This window comes from Amphimedon queenslandica, unplaced genomic scaffold, assembly GCF_000090795.2.
Source record: "Amphimedon queenslandica unplaced genomic scaffold, v1.1 AMPQUscaffold_13296, whole genome shotgun sequence".
Lineage (NCBI taxonomy): Eukaryota > Metazoa > Porifera > Demospongiae > Haplosclerida > Niphatidae > Amphimedon > Amphimedon queenslandica.
Window position 1 is genome coordinate 1 of NW_003546468.1, and position 16,976 is coordinate 16,976.

A 16,976-nucleotide genomic window follows, 5' to 3' on the forward strand; every position below is an offset into this window, starting at 1 on the left:
GTATGAGGAGAATGAGGAATCAAATAGACTCTCTTCCCTCATGATAATGGGTTGACAATGATAAGGAGTCAGGTGTGCTCCTATCAATATCAGTCAAACCTGGAAAAAAACACCAGAAATAAACATTTGGGGTTGGCTAGAGCCTATAGACGCTGTCTATGCATCAAACATCAAAACCGGACTTTATTCTAATTCCAACATTTAACGGCTTTTTTGGCATTTTAGTAACGATAGAAGATGATGAACACAATGAATTGACTGCTTGATCATACTCTTTGAATCTGGATATATCTCTGCTGGCCTTATCTGCCATTATTATGATATTAATTTTGAAATGTACAACACAAGATCGCATTCTTGATGACATCAGAAATAGTCTCACAAGTAATACATCATGTGAGCGCATACAAAAAGGACATAGTTCAAACATTGAATCCGATAATATCATAATTCAGGGTGACACCTTTCCTTCCGAGAAATACGTCTCATTTCATTCCAATTCAAAACCAAACCTTTATTTATTTGAAAAGAAAAAACATCGGGGAATTGTGGTGGACCGTATACTCAAGTTTGAAGTTTTTGGGGTTTCCTACTTTTAATTTTTAAAGTTACCAACAAAAGAAAGTATGCTATACAAACTGTAACACTTCTCCCAGCATTATTTTTTTCAAAGAACATAAGAGACATCAACTTCTTTGGAACAGAACCATTATTAATACTACTGGCAGAATTGCTCCATAGCCCAATGTAGAAAGGCACAGAGATGATACAACAAGTGTAGCAATGTTTATGGAAGAGATGAAAGGCATTGAAATTGCATCTCCTATTTTGTACAACAAATATCAGACGAAACCAGCAACAAATACCTTAAATGAAAATGACATGATGATTGTAGTTCAAGCAAGCCTGCAGGCTGAACTGATGAAAATGTGTGAATGTAATTTTGTGCAAAGTTGTGAAACAAAATATACCTTTATGCCATCATCTTATGACGGAAGAATTCCATCACATGTCGTGTGTTTTCATTGGAGATATTGATACAGGGCAAAATTGACAAATAGAGAAAAAAGTAGTGGGCATTGACTCAACAAATAATGAGATGAGGGACCACATGCAAACTATAGAGAGAATACCTAGAGAGAAGTCTAAATCTAGATACAATTTGGCTTAGAGATGAGCAGGGAAGAAACATGTATTTTAGAAACAAGGCTAACACCATGTTCTATTTTCCAGAAGATATCTTAGGTAACATTTTTATTGTAGAAGAGTGCGCACTACCATCCAATCCTGCTGGGTTGGCAGTTCCCCTGGAATCCTCAAGCATTACAACTTGTATTTTATTATTCTATTTTTATTTTTATAGAAGTGGGTCTAATGTTTTTTTGAAGTACATGCGCTGTCTTTAACTTCTCTTGTTCTGTACTGGGGAGGAGCCACGTGTATAGATCACTGTGTGATGGAAGTGAATGGCTCTTTTAGGAGCCTATACAGTTCCAGTACCACTAGTAGTGTCGTTATGGTTCAGTATAATGGAACTGTGTTCATTTCACACTTCATGGAGCAAACCACAATCAGTTTCAATTTATGAGTAAACAAAAGAAATGAGAGTGATGAAGAACCACCTTAATGACTGGTTACTTGATATGGCTAGAATATACAGTTTAATGTACAAAATCAGTACAATTGACAGAAGGTACGGCTAATGTGACTGCAATTTCCAAGGCAGTCAGCAGAGATGCATTTCATGGCAAGAAGGTTGTAGTAAAAGAGCTCTCAAAATGGCAAATAGTTTTTTAAAAAGAAAAAGTGGATCTTTAGAATATTTAATAGTTTTCTCTCTTTTGCAATTACTTTGCAAATAATTCAAGATCATGCGAGACAAGACAACACTGTTCGTAAACCATTTCTGTAACTGCAGCCAATTCAATTCCAGTCAATTCCATTTCTGCAAAATAAAGCAGGATGCTGGTTATGAAGTATTAGACCTACCCAGCTTTGCTGGTTATTCTTTTAGGCCCTAATTTTTGTTATCTGATTGAATTGATGTTTTCATGGCTTCAAATTTGGAAGTTCACAAGTTAAATTTTGTGCTACACCTCAAAACCACATCTTTAAAATGCCACAAAATAACATTTACATGAGTTTCTGTGCATTCCATTCATTAGTGTATTTCTAGGCCAAATGGCATCATTTCTGAAACCAGACCAAAAAAGGCTCTTAGACACACATCATTGTGCCAATGCCCGACCTGTTTCTGCCTCGACTACACACAAAGTTTCTTTAAAGCAGACACTATTTCATGCTGTTGCTTTACAGTAAATTACCCGTCATATGTGTCAGATACCAAGAAACTGTGGCAGACTAGTATTATGGATGGAAGTTAGCAATAATACTGTTACTCATCATTTCAATTTTTTGTTTTTCATCATAGACTTTTCAATGGATTCAGATGGTACTGGTTCAAAATGTAGTATTATTTTATCTGTATGATCATCAATTTGTAGACCATTTCATCAAAATTAATAAACACACCTGCAACAAGTTGTTTAAAGCTTCGACTATGGAAGTTAGGTAAGCATGCATAATGAGCCACTTGCCAATGCCCTCAGGCTCCATTCTGTTTTCAACAGACCATTGCCAGTCATACCTTTAACAGCAACAGTGTCGCTGCTTAGTCTCAATATGGGAGAATCAACATTGCCAAGCCCTCTTGCCAGTGACTCAAACTGAAGCCAATGAGGAAACTATACACTGCTCCAACTCATATATCTATAGGCAATGAATATGAGAAGCTCTCGGATGAAATGAATTTTAAGCAGTTTCTGAAAAATATAAGCCAGCACTATTTGTTCAAAGTTCCGAGTTTCTCCAGAGACTTTTATGGGGCAAATGAAATGTCATCCATCATTGAAGGGACATATTTATAACACAACACACTCAAGAGTCAACTAGAGTCACTTCAAAACATTTTAAAAGTGATGTAGACATTCCTGATACAACAAATAATAATACCAACGAGACACCTACGGTGCATGGCCTCGCCCCTATAGCTGCTATGGTGCATGCCTACACTTCAATAACTGTTTGATTATCAGCATGAAGAGAGTCTGCTCAACACTAGCTTCCTACAGTTGCACTTCCTCTTGAATACCTGCAGAAGTAGCAGCACTGCAGCACATACATGCAAGCAGCTCCAGCCCCTCCCATGCATGTAGATTGAAAGGTGTGGCATTCCATGACTGGAATGAGTGGCAGCAAGAAGACCATGTGAGAAAGAAGCTTCACTTTTCCTTTACTAATCAGCAATATATGATAAACTTGCTGACAAAAAAAGTTGCTGCCTTTGTATATTTGAGATAGTATAGGTACTTTAGTACCTATAACCCAGCAAGTTGTTGCTCTAGCGCTGCACAAACGAGTGACCTCAACAATTTCAAGTAAGTATAACTCTTCATCAAGTAAGATTTAGAGAAATCTGTTCATAATTTTTGAAGGCCATGTTCTAATCTACTGAAAAATGCTACCAGCTATCTCTAAAGTGCCAACACAACGGAACTTGGCCCAACTACTCGATTTTCTTACTTTGAAGCTTCTGTACCTAGCACTTGTATTTGAGCAACACAAAACAGTTAAGAAAGACTTTTTCACGTCAAAAAGAAAGATCTAGGAGCTTAGAACACGCTGTGCTAAAGTTATTGTTTATTAAAAACAAATTTCAGTTGTACAGAATGAATGAATGAATGAATGACAGACACACACAACAACTACCTATACCTCGCGTAGGCGAGGCCAATAATAATAATGAAAAGTATAGCGAAAATAGACTCCGGGTCAAAATATAAACTCTCCTTGGATCTTAAAATGCAATTTAGATTTATTCATAACAATTCAAAAACATGTTTCGAAAATATAGGGCAACTAATGGCATTGACACCACTGCCTTTAGTCGCAAAAGTGACAGCATCATTCATTGTAGGAAAAGAAAAGGAATCAGTAAAGAGTGGTGATGTTTTAATAATTACAGGGATCAAAAGAAAAAGAATAGGGCAAAATAGACTTCAATGCATTGAAACATTTTCTGAAATAAGGAAGATTTTACACCAAAGTTGTGTAGGCTTTTTCAAAATTGATCACTATGCGACTCGTTTAGATCTGAAAACACTAATGCAGCATGTTTTAATGCCGCTTCACTGCAAAATGTTTGAGAAACCAACATCTACCCTGTCACAACATGTGAAATTAATGTAGAAGACTGACTCAAGAATATGGTCCAATTCCTGGGCCTGCAAGAGTAGGACCCTTGTATACAAGACCTGGGCCTGCAATTGCAAGGCCACTATTTGCTGCATGTATGCATGCCAATTATGATAAAGTTTTTACAATTATTGATCACTAAAATTTACTTATTCGACTGCATAATGTTAATCATTCTGTAAAATTTTGATAATTACAATAAGAATGAAAATGAATTTCGGCCTATACTCACAACAGGAAGAGTAGTGTATTTTGGTATTAATTACTACTGCATGTTCATTGCTCTCCACAATGGAAAATTCGACCAATTGAACCCAAAACTTCCAAAGACACTTGGAAAGTATGACAAAGAAGATGTTGCATTGCTCGTCCACAATTAAGGTATTTTTATCACCGATCATCCCCTGATGTTCTCAATAAAATTGGTTGGTCGGTGCATACAACTGTAACTCACAGCCCCCACTAATACCAGATTGAGGATTTTAATGAGTATAGCATCCCAAATCATGACAACAATTTAATTAATAAGAGCTGATCATAGCGAAGAGCCAATCAATCTTATTAAAACACAGATAACCCCCAAGGTTGTTTCCAGAATTGTTTTTTTGGTAAGAAAGAAATTGTATTTGTAAGCAATAAAATTTACTTACATAATCTCTTTAATTTCAGTTGGATCCAGATACAGTTTGGCTAAGGGACGAACATGGAAGATATGTATTCATCCGTAATAAAACAAATACACAGTTTGAGTTCCAGAAATAAATGCCATGTCAGAAACTACATGCAGAAGGGCATCAGCTACCAATGAATCCTACAATGATAATCACAGTGGCTTCGCATGGGCCATGCCAGAACTAGAAAAACTCACCCTATGTCTCTATCGCCTGTTATAAGGTCAATCGAAACAAGTTGACTTAAACTAAACTTAAATTTTAATCATCTTATTTTTAAATGTAGAAACTGTAAAAATTAATGGCAATATCTATGAAGTAAATTAATGGTTCGTTATAACATCAATCATGTTTTATAATATGGTATTTTTGTGTTTTTTGTAATTTTAGTCTCCAGATCAACATTTTGTTTCACCCTATACTATAAAGAAATAGATGTTTTTGCAGTGTCTGATTATATTCTTCGGTGGAGTCAAAATGGTCCTCAAAATTTAGGCAGCTATCCTGTTTGTCATTGCATTTTTGGCTGTGCTCTTTTTTCACAATGTGTCCCATAATGCAATAAGAACAGCAGTGACTGCTTCATCGTGATCAACTGGCAGCTTTCCTTTAGATTCAAAGAAGCTCCATTCTCGCAATTGATATATCAGAAAAGGCAAAAAATGCATCCGAGAACAGATGGTGGCCGCTGAAGCAATACTTAAACACATCAAGAGACATCCAGTAATTGTAGCTGCCACTAAGGCAGATCTTAAATCCGAAATAACGTAATGACATTCGTGAGTGAATGGGCTACAAAGTGCAAAGTAAATGTAATTGAAACTAGTTCCATTGAAAACTTTAACATTATAGAAGCATTTTGGCTTTTAGCAACTAAAATTTACAAAAAGAATATCAATGAGCCTTTGACTCCTAAACATATGTGCTGGTTCATACGGGCAAGATATTAGCTGCTTAGGATCTCCATCTTCTTATTGATTCTGAAGCAGGACCTCATTTAAGAGACATAAAAGTTATACATCTATTGTCATCTACTCAATTCATCTCCACAACACAAAACAATTCTTCTGCCATTTTTAGGAGTACAGTACATTCAGCGCATGCACATGTATATGTATTACATGTACATATACATGTAAGTATTACATTATACATGTATCATGAATTATATGTGTACATATACATGTACATTCAGTGCATTGTACCTCTACAGCAGCCTTCAATGCATCCAGTGATGGGGAGCTATCAGTAATGGACCTCTGTAATGCCTTGGCAGCAGGAACTAGTGAGTCCAACTACAATATGTAAATAAGGATTGCACAATAGTTCTAAAAATAGTAACAATAGTTCTAAAAATAGTAACAATAGTTCTAAAAATAGTAACAATAGTTCTAAAAATAGTAACAACAGTTCTAAAAATAGTAACAACAGTTTTTATTCCATGACATTGTTATTAGATGCCCATATGACTCAAAAATCTTTCAGAGTCAGTTCAAGCTTTCTACATGCAGAGCAAAGTGAACACATGGAAGACTTGGGGACATTTCAGGGCCAATTTGGGAAAAACTGAATACATGGAATTTGGAGCAACTTTTAAAATTCGTAAAAAATACTAATTTGATTGGAATCAGCTCACAGTTGATACAAAAGATAAGGACACGTATATATATCAGAAAAAAATTAATGGAGAATTTTCTCCTTGTGATTTTTGTATAAATACCCTGTACTAGAATACCGGCTCTTTGGCATAATTTTGAGCAACTTGACAATTAATCCACTGACAAGAAGCTCTAGTATGACTATGACAAACATATGTAGTTGTACATTCAAATGTACATATGCATATGTACATGTACATGTACATGTATACATGTGTATCTTACCATTGTTCTGTCTCCTACATCAGCTCCACCATACTGCTTTACGGCTCTTATTCCTTCCATCAGAGACTCCACCCACTTACTGAGACACTCCCCTTTACCAATCACCCTTGATCCTGATGTCAATAACAGTGTATAGATCTAATCATAAATATAATGAGAATTAATAAAATGGAATATTAACAAATTTGTAACATTTTACATACAGTACATGTACGTGACATTTGTTTTAACAATTTTACTATAATGAAAGTGGAAAGAATTGTAAATTAAAAGGATCATTATGAATATACATGTAATTAGGTAATTTAAAATACACAAAAAGTAAATTTATAAGTACATACAATAGATGTATGTATGTATATATATACAATACATGTATACAAGCTGGTAGGTATACACATGTGCATGTACAGTACATGTAGTAGCTTACAGCTCCTGATGTTCCTCCCATACTTCTCTCAATGGCATCAGATACAGATAGCAATGCTTCTGAGGGTTCATCCCATGGTATCTTATCAATGCACTCAGTCAATGCTACAAAAAAAGAGAAGAAATACACTTACACTATGCATAAAGATACAGTACATTACATGTACATGTACCTCTCATTGAATAGTACAATTAAGTACATGTACATGAATGAATTTAACACTAAACTTGATAAAGGTATATAGTCCATACTTTTTTGGCTCATACTTGGGTAACTCAACAATCTTTTATCAGAATCAGCTCAAACTTTCTACAAAGTTTAAGGACATCAATATGTATCAGAAAATGTAATAAAATTTTGGGGTGATTTTGGAGCCATTTTTTGAAAAAAACCATGGGCTATAGCCTTGGGTATTTTTCAGATTTTTGGCGTTTTCTTAAAATGGCCGTAACTTGAAAAAATAAAGTCGGAATCAGCTCAAACTTTCTATGTAGCATAAGGACGTCAATATGTATCAGAAAATGTAATTAAAATTTGGGGTGATTTCGGAGCCATTTTTTGAAAAAAACCATGGGCTATAGCCTTGGGTATTTTTCAGATTTTTGTTGTTTTCTTAAAATGGCTGTAACTTGAAAAAATAAAGTCGGAATCAGCTCAAACTTTCTACGTAGCATAAGGTAGTTTTCTAAAAAGCTCATAACCACAGACTTTTTAATCAAAACTAATTCAAACTTTCTACAAAGTACAAGGGCATTACAATTCACAAAACATCAGGAAATATACATGTACATGTATGCACAAAACATGTAGTCCTGTATACACAAATGTATGTAGATGTAGTTATGTATACCGTATAGCGCTTTAATTTTGCGGAGCTAAAATTTTGTGGATTGATAAAAATCAATTTTTCGCGGAAATAATTTTTGCGGATTCGAAATGTTAGTGCCACACCTTTAATGGCAATTGAAATTTTAGCGGATCTTTAATTTCGCAGTTTCATGCTAACCGTGAAAATAACGAAAGTTTAGCTCCTCAAAAATAAAGCACTCTTTTTATTGTTGCGATAATTAAAGTACATTTACATGTACATGTAGCTCATGCTGACCTTTAGCTCCAGCTTTTAAAGTGCTCCCACAATCGCCATCTCCACTTCCTCTATCCAAATCATCTAGTTCTTCCTCAGCAGCTGTCAGTGACTTGCATATGGAGACTACACAATCTCTCATCTTCTGACCTGAAGACCAATATCAACAACAATAATAATTCATGTACATGTAACTATAATATATACATGTATATAATGATGATATGTGGCTATAATCACAATAAAGGTGGCTTCACAATAATTATGGCATTACAATAATGCTAAAATAGAATTTGGCTCTATTTTAGTATGAAGCCTCCTACATCAAAAGGTCAAATTGCCCACACTTTCGATTAAAAATTGACCTTTGTTAACTTAAAGCTAATGATGAATCTCTCAAAATCACTCAAAGTATATACATGTATGCTCTGACTGGCTTACCAACAGTAGTAACAGGTGGCCCAATAGTTGATTTCAACTCTGTTTCCCTCTTACTCCCTGATCCTATTATTGTAGCATTGTTACTATTCCTCTCCTGACTACCATCAGGACCTAGTGGCTGATTGGGCCAACCAGGAGCAGTAGTGGGATAATCTATAAGAAATAAACTAATGAATAATAATAATAGGAATTATAAAATATATCCAAAAATAACTAAAGCCTAGTTTCCATATGTTGTATGGAGTCTGTGTTAGCATAAAACTAACTGTTATAATAGAGATAGAACTGAGCTCTAGCTCCAAGATTGTTGCAAGAGTGCTGTTGTACAGCAAATTGCACGGACCTTGCAAGCCAATTCATAAACCGATCTATGAACTTCAAGGGTACTGTCTAAATTGAGACTTGTCTTGTATTGTGTGATCACATTACCACCTACATGTACATGTATTTGGCATGCAGTTTGCAAGGTCTAATGCAAATAGCTGTATTTAAGGCAAATAACCATAAACCAGCACTATAGGAATTTAGCAAATAACATACCAAGATATTCTGTCCAGTGATCCTTAATTCTTATTAATGTTAGTGACACTCCAGCCATTTCCAATGAAGTCATCAATGATCCCATATAAGCTCTTGTGACATTATAGCATAACTTGCTAGCTAATAAATAGAAAGATCATGTGACTGTCATGTGATGCATTAAAGACTCACTTAAATAGTCAATGGCAGAACCAGCAATGAGAGATAACTCTAAATTTGATGTTCCTCCTAAATTATTAACAACCAATCCAACATTAGTACCTGCAATGAAACAAAGTAATGAACACCATTATAGTGACTGTTGCTATACAAATATAATATGTATTGATACTGTCTATAGTGCTTGCAATGGTTAGTGTATGTAAATATATCTATTGTACTGTATGATACCATTAGGTGGATTGAAGTACTGATATCCTGATTCAGTGGAGGTAAGGTGATCCAACAGCCTAGCAACTACCTCATTAGCTGATTGCAACTGGGAAAAAAAATTAATTAAGAGCAAATAAATTTTAAATTAGCAAAAAATTATAATAATGTATAGTGTGTTATTTTCAGACAAATAATTTAATTGTCATGGTTGACAGCTTTGTAGGTTGTAATTTTGTAGTACATGTATACCCAAAAGGCTATACCCCCAAACCACAAAACCTACAAAGGCAGCTAGACTACAAGCTATACAAGCATATGGTGCATGTACACATACATTTGTTCTCTCTACTCCAGCTTCTCCATGAATCCCAAGGCCTAACTCCATCTCATTCTCTCCTAATTGAAATGATGGTTTGTGTCCAGGAACAGAACAAGGAGACAGGCTCACACTCATTGTACCTAAGACAAGAAAAACAAAAATAGATTCTACAAGAGACACTGCAACTCCAGTGGGCAGGGGCATGTGGTTACAAGGGACAGTTTGGATAAACAAAGGCTATGGTCTGTGGGATAGGTGTTTTTTTAACAGACCAAAGCATTAAAGTAATACCTTTGTTCTAGTATACATGGCAAAGCTAAAACTCAACATACATGTTGCTTGCAACATTTGTGGCTACATTGATCTTGTAAGCAACATGTTGCCAGTAATACAATGTAGAAAGCTGTTCAACATGCTACTTAACAGATTGAAGTAACTAAAATTGTTGCTAGCAACATGATGCCTAATGCATGCAGGACATGGATTTACAATAATTATAATGCTAGGCCTAACAATACATTGATGCTGCAGTTCTAATTAGCGTAAAGCATACACCAAAAGGTGAAATTGCCCACAATTTTGATTAAAAAATAACAATAAGGTCACTACAGTAGCCTAGTATCACACAGTAAACTAACCTTAAGTGTATGTGACAAAGAAATAAATGCATAATACACAATGGGCCACATTAAGTAGAGTGTATTGTACATGTACATGTATTAACTCATATACCAATGGAGTCTGCCACTTCTTGAGCAGTAGCTGCTACTTCATCCAATGAACAACCTTTCTCTGCCATTGCTCCTGCTATCTGTAATTATAAAGAAAAATAACAACAAGAAAGACAAGACAGAGAGAGCCAAAAAGCACCAAAACCCAACTACCATATAGGTAGCTGTTTTTACTAATGCATCAGTTTGGTTATATAAAGTGTGTGCTAGTAAGGTAAGATAAGCACCTGCTAAAGGTAGGTCTGCAGATAAAGCTACTAGAGAACAGGTATGCTCCCAGCCCTTGACAGACATCCTTCTTTCAACTTCTCTGCTGTGCCCAATTTGCCATGTGGTATTGTGGTTGGAGGAATGGGTTGGGTTACTGGGTGTGTGTGGTTTTTTCTGTACATGTATGGGTTTTTTTATAAATGCATTGTGAGGGATTCAGGGGGCCCCCATGAGGGACAAAGGAATGTTGAGTAACATTATGTTGATTGTAATTACTGAGCATGTATCTTAATATCAAGTATCATTCTACTGTAAAGCTCAATGATAATACACTGTATAATAATAATAATAATAAATTAAATAAATAAATAAGTAATAATAATAAAATTGAAGACAAACAATCAGTGCTAGATCAATTACCTTGTGTACTAATATAGTCCCACATAGTCCTCTCCTGCCAGCTGATTTACCAGTGGATGGTAGTGCAGTATCTTCACCAACAATAATCATTCTAACATCTAGTCCTAGTTCACTCTTAGCTCTTTCGGCTGCAATGCCAAAGTTCAATCTGTCTCCAGTGTAGTTCTTAACGATCATTAGTACACCGGCTGGTGAAAAGATAGCCCTACAATGAATAATCATCAATAATGTACACGTAATGTATGTTGTAAAAAAATTGAGCCGAATGAGGCTGAGAGTCCAATCAAAATTGAACTTTTGTGAATTTTTAAAGTTGCTCAAAAATTCTTAAGAAAACCCTGTACTATAGTACTGTACATAGTCTGTAATCAAAAATGAATAATTTATTTTTTCTCTGATATATTATACTAATAGTGTACATAACAATGATAAAATGGTACATTTTTGTGGCAATGAGCACTGTAATTTATACGCTGCAGCATAACTTCAATAAAATTAATATTACATTATTTTGATTTCTCTTACTTTAATGCTGCTAGTATGGAATCAGTGGGAGGTGATGCGAACACAGCTCCTGCTACAGCACAACTTAACATTCCTTTACCTACAAAACCAGCATGAGCGGGTTCATGACCACTGCCACCTCCAGACAGTAAAGTTACCTATTTATAATAATATACATGTAAGATTATATAATTAATGCGTCTTTGAGTTAATAAGCGAATGCAAATAATTAATTTAGTCTTCTAAAAAACAGTAATAATAATAAATTTAGATTCACAAGGAGGCAGGCTGGGCTGGTGACTGACTATTTATAAACATGACCACCAACACAAATTTCTAATAAAAAGCTACATTGGCATACAGTATACATGTGACATGTACATTGTACATCAATCGAACAATGGCTGTAATTCAAGGCAATATCATTGGTTTTTAAAACATCACAAGTTTCTGCCTTCACAGCCAGCCAACCCTTTTCAATTTATCATATTTTACAATAAGTAAAAATTTGCGCTAAATCCAAAATAAAATTCACAAAAAGAAGACAGCATCGCAACAAAGGTGTGGCTCAATTTTAAGTACCAAAACCCTAACCCCAACACTATAACCTAAGCTCTCACTAAAACTACAAATGCCCCACACTTTTTCCAGTGCCGTTTTCTTATATGCGACCCCAACTAACGTACTAATCTTTACTATATTTAAACAAATCTCGACATTCTACAAACCTACCGTACCTTTCCAGTCTTAATGAGGTCCTCAATATCAGCTCTGAGTACCACTCTATGACCAGACAACAGCCTCAGGCCGGGATGAACACTAACTAGACCATGAAGAGACTCATCTACCGCTCTATCTGGAGAATTTATCAACTTCTTGCTCATCTCAATATTATGGCGGCTCGGGGGGCTCTCTTCACTGCCCACGTGCATTAACTTTAATAATAATGAATTAATTAATAGGGAGCTAATCTGTCTGCGCATTTGCCTAGGTCTCTCTATTTTCGATAATTTTTGTTCATAAGCGGAAGAAGGACAACTTCTAGACTAGTGTTTCTATAAACAGAGACATGCCACAAGCCCAAATGCTCTTCTTTTTGAGCTAGAACATAAAATAAAATTAAAAATCATTTTCATTGTGGGCGCCGTGTAATTTTTTATTATTCAATATTCAAATTTTTATTTGTGATGCGTGGGTGGTAGAGTATCACGTGATTTTGTTGCAGAGAGCTAGAGAGCCAGAGAGGTTTGGGTAAATTGGGTCAACAGTACAGGGTCATAGATATTGTGGGGCTAGCCTCCCCCATTTGCTATGGCGTCTAAAAGTAAGTCCTATTGTTACTATTCCAGTGATCATGTACTGTCAATCATTGATGTATAGATCAACTGATGGAAAGAGCTGGTCACCGCACTGCATCAGTAGGTGATTCACTGTATGTGTGGGCTGGTTTTCAGGATGGTTCACCTGGAGGACATGATAGTGAAGAGAAGAGAAGGTTCTTTAGTAATATACAGCACTTTACTCCTTCAACTGGTCAATGGATCACTAGAGCTACTACTGGTACTCCTCCATTAGGAGTGGGTGCATACTGCTGTACTGCAATAAATGATCTATTGTTTTATTTCGGGGGAGATTGTGGCCATCCTGACTGCTATCACAACAGTATTACACAACTTGATACCGTTAGTCTTCAATGGAGAGAATTAGAACCAACTGATGCAAGTAGACCAGTTATGAGGAGAGGTTTTGGTGGAATGATATCATTTGAACATGATGGAGTACACCATTTACTAATGATAGGAGGAGTAGGATCTAAACCAGCTGTACAACTACCTCATTATAAATATATTGAGTTGCCAAATGGAGCATGGCGTACTAATGAGCACTCAATGTATAATATATCATCAAGTAAGATTTTATTATTGTTTAAAATTATTTTTAGTAATTTTAATTTAGGAAAATGGAGTAATCCTTCAATCATTGGTCAGTGTATACCACCTGCTGCTGGCTTCATCATTGAAAAGATCAACAACACTAGAGCTGTTCTGTTTGGTGGAGTAGAGACTGATGATGCTAAGTATACTGTTACTAACAATATTTGTATATTAGAGATATCAATCAGCACTGTGGTATGTTAAATTATGTGTACTGAATGTATGCACACACACACACACACACACACACACACACACACACACACACACGAAAATTAATTAATGATTTAATACCCACCTACATGTACATGAATATTTAAGTACCAATTAAAAAAGCATGGCAGCATCTAGTTGTGTGATGGCAGTAAAGAAAGACAGCATTCCCTGTAAGTCATGTACTGTATTTTAAAACAATTTATAATGAAAAATTAACTGTATAATCAAAGTACATGTAGCATACAGTGTCCTTTATATGTAACATAAACCATAACTGTGTTCATAGGAGTAGTTAACATAGAGTTCAGTTACACAAACACTTTATTAGTTAAACCAATAGCTGAGTGAGGCTCAGACAGTGCGGGGAGAGTTGGAGCTCCATTAAAGATTCTTTAACCCTCCATTTCTGGTTCTCAAGGCCAGACTGTCTGTCCCTTGCCCAGTAAGCATTTTCAAATAGAAGAGAAACCCTATATTCTGTTAATTTCAACTCTTAAGTCAATGGATATGTTGAGCTTTGAAGATGCCAGTACTTCCAATCGAGGTGCAAGCCCAGCGCTAGGCTACGGTTATGGTAGCTGGGTCCTGAGACATAGCCCGGAGGTTAGGTCGAAACACAAACACACACACACACAAACCCAATTGCAACAATTATTACATTACAGTGATGAATAATTAAATTGACACACAATAATTAATTAACTGCATCATATCATACATGTAATTAATTCACACAAGCTACACATGGTCCTTCAGCTTCAGCTTCTCTTGTTTTTTGAATACTCTTGAACTCCTCTAGTCCAGTGATTACTGAAGTTGCTCTTTGTCTTGCACATGGTACCGTAATTATCAAAATTATCATTTTAAAATGTGTGATTATTATTTTTTATAGATGCATAAATAGGAGTGACGTACGTGTACAAACAAACAAACAAACAGACAGACATACTTTACTTGACTATGTGGGACTCGCTTTTGCTCGCTCCAATTAAGTTTAATCAATTAATTGCATCATACATGTAATCAATAAAAGTACCACATGGCTCCTAATAATGGCTACCCAAACCCACATTGGTCTCCAGTACTAGCTACCCAGGCCCATACTACACTCCCAGAGGAACTAGATGTACATGTAGGTGAGTTGCCATCGATATCCACAAAACCACAGAGCTTACATCAGTTTTACACATGCATGTACAGGTACTACAAAAACTTAGTATCAGCTTATTAAAACAACTCCAGTTTAGGACTATAAAGATTACTTAAAACTTGCCTGACCTGACTGAAGTGGATTTGGTAGAGCAGGGAGAGTTGGGTACCCAAAAAAATGTTTTAACCTGCCACATCTGGTTCTCAAGGCCAGACTGCCGGTCCCTTCGGAGGGTCATGTGAGAAAAACCACACCTCTTACTATAGTGACTAACACGCATGAACAAGCAGCAATAATGGTAACAAAAACTAACTAATAGCAAATTTAACCAAACCACATAAACAAAACTAGAGCAAAGACCATCTGATGGCGACCTTATAACAAAGGTCAATGGGAGGGAATCACGGGCATTGGCCAATCATTCCAATCGAGGTGCACCCCCAGTGCTAGGCTATGGCCATGGTTAGCTGGGTTCAGATATTTGTATATCTCCCAAAAACACACACAAATTCATTGTTAACGGGTGTGGTTATTTTATTTATTAGTTCTGGCAGTGTATAAAGAAACCTGAAGCAATAGACCAATGGCCTGTGGGTAGATCCTATCATGGAGGTGCTATTATTATAACTGGATCAGACTGTCCTATGCTAGTGATAAGTGGTGGGGAGGATGAGAATGATGATACATTAGATGATTGTTGGATCTTTAACCTCACTCAACATTCCTGGATAAAGGTATGTACAGTGAGATACATGTAAATTATTAATTTATTTCTATTAACAGTTAGATGTACCTCACTCTGTTAGTAAGAGAGATGGTCATTCTCTCTCAGTGTTCATTATGAGTCCTCATTGTGTCTGGATAATAACTGCCGGAGGAGATGTTGATAATAGCACATTATTCACTGATCCTAACATTGCTATGTTAACTGAACTAGGTCAGTGTATGATTTAAATATGAACATGCATGTAAAAATGATTTAGATTTCAACAGTATGACAAGTTGCTGTGTCAGCAAATGAATCAATTGAAGCATGTGTAACATATGCCACATATTGTTACAATGTATGCATACAGAAGCTCCTATATGTACTGTACTTCATGCAGGCACATGTACATGATAATGGTAATATTGTTTGATTTAATTCATTGTCATTATGATTTTTTTAATGTTTTTATAATCATTAGTTCTTGACAGTAATGGAGGGTGTCTAGTAGGTGATACGTATGATTGTCAAAGGATGACTAGTGAAGAATACAAGATGAAATATCAGCAGCAACTACAGACAGGAAGAAGAATATGGTTGGAGGAGTACCAGAAACCAAGAAAAGGAGATACAGCCAATATTGAGCAAACCGTACAAGCTCTTATGAAGAGTCTTGAAGAGAAGGAGAGAGAAGAAGCAGAGAAAGATCAAGAAATAAGAAGATATCGTCATCAGCTACAAGAGAAGGATAGGGAGCATCAAGTGGTACTGCAGGAGAAGGATAGGGAGCTACAGGAGAAGGATAGGGAGCTACGTGAGTCTCAAGATCACTGGAGTATTAATAAAGATGAGGTGACCTTGACAAAGGAGGAGTTAGGAAGAGGATCTTATGCTGTCGTTACAGTTGGTATCTTTAGAGGTTTAAGAGTAGCTGTCAAGTCACTTCATAATATCATCATTTCAGATTATAACCTAGGTATCTTCTCCAGGGAAATGAGTATAGCATCACAAGTACGTCATCCTAACCTGGTCCAGTTTATTGGTGCAACTAAAGTGGGTAATCCTCTCATCTTGACCGAGCTGATGAGCACTAGTCTTAATCAGGAGATTG

At 36.0% G+C, this 16,976-nt stretch overlaps 1 protein-coding gene across 1 annotated transcript; it reads right to left on the reverse strand.

Annotated features, from left to right (window-relative positions):
* Window positions 1–6,114: 6,114 nt before the first annotated feature.
* LOC100632756 (triokinase/FMN cyclase-like) lies at window positions 6,115–12,780 on the reverse strand (the record flags this gene model as incomplete). Its single annotated transcript, XM_003388062.3, has 13 exons — window positions 12,597–12,780; window positions 11,881–12,017; window positions 11,356–11,560; window positions 10,727–10,805; window positions 10,010–10,134; window positions 9,694–9,781; window positions 9,475–9,564; window positions 9,304–9,423; window positions 8,764–8,916; window positions 8,344–8,472; window positions 7,239–7,342; window positions 6,809–6,946; window positions 6,115–6,220 (listed from the first exon to the last, which is right to left on the reverse strand). Coding segments are annotated over exons 1-13 (1,621 nt in total), but the record flags the coding sequence as incomplete, so codon positions are not given.
* Between the last annotated feature and the right edge of the window lie 4,196 nt (window positions 12,781–16,976).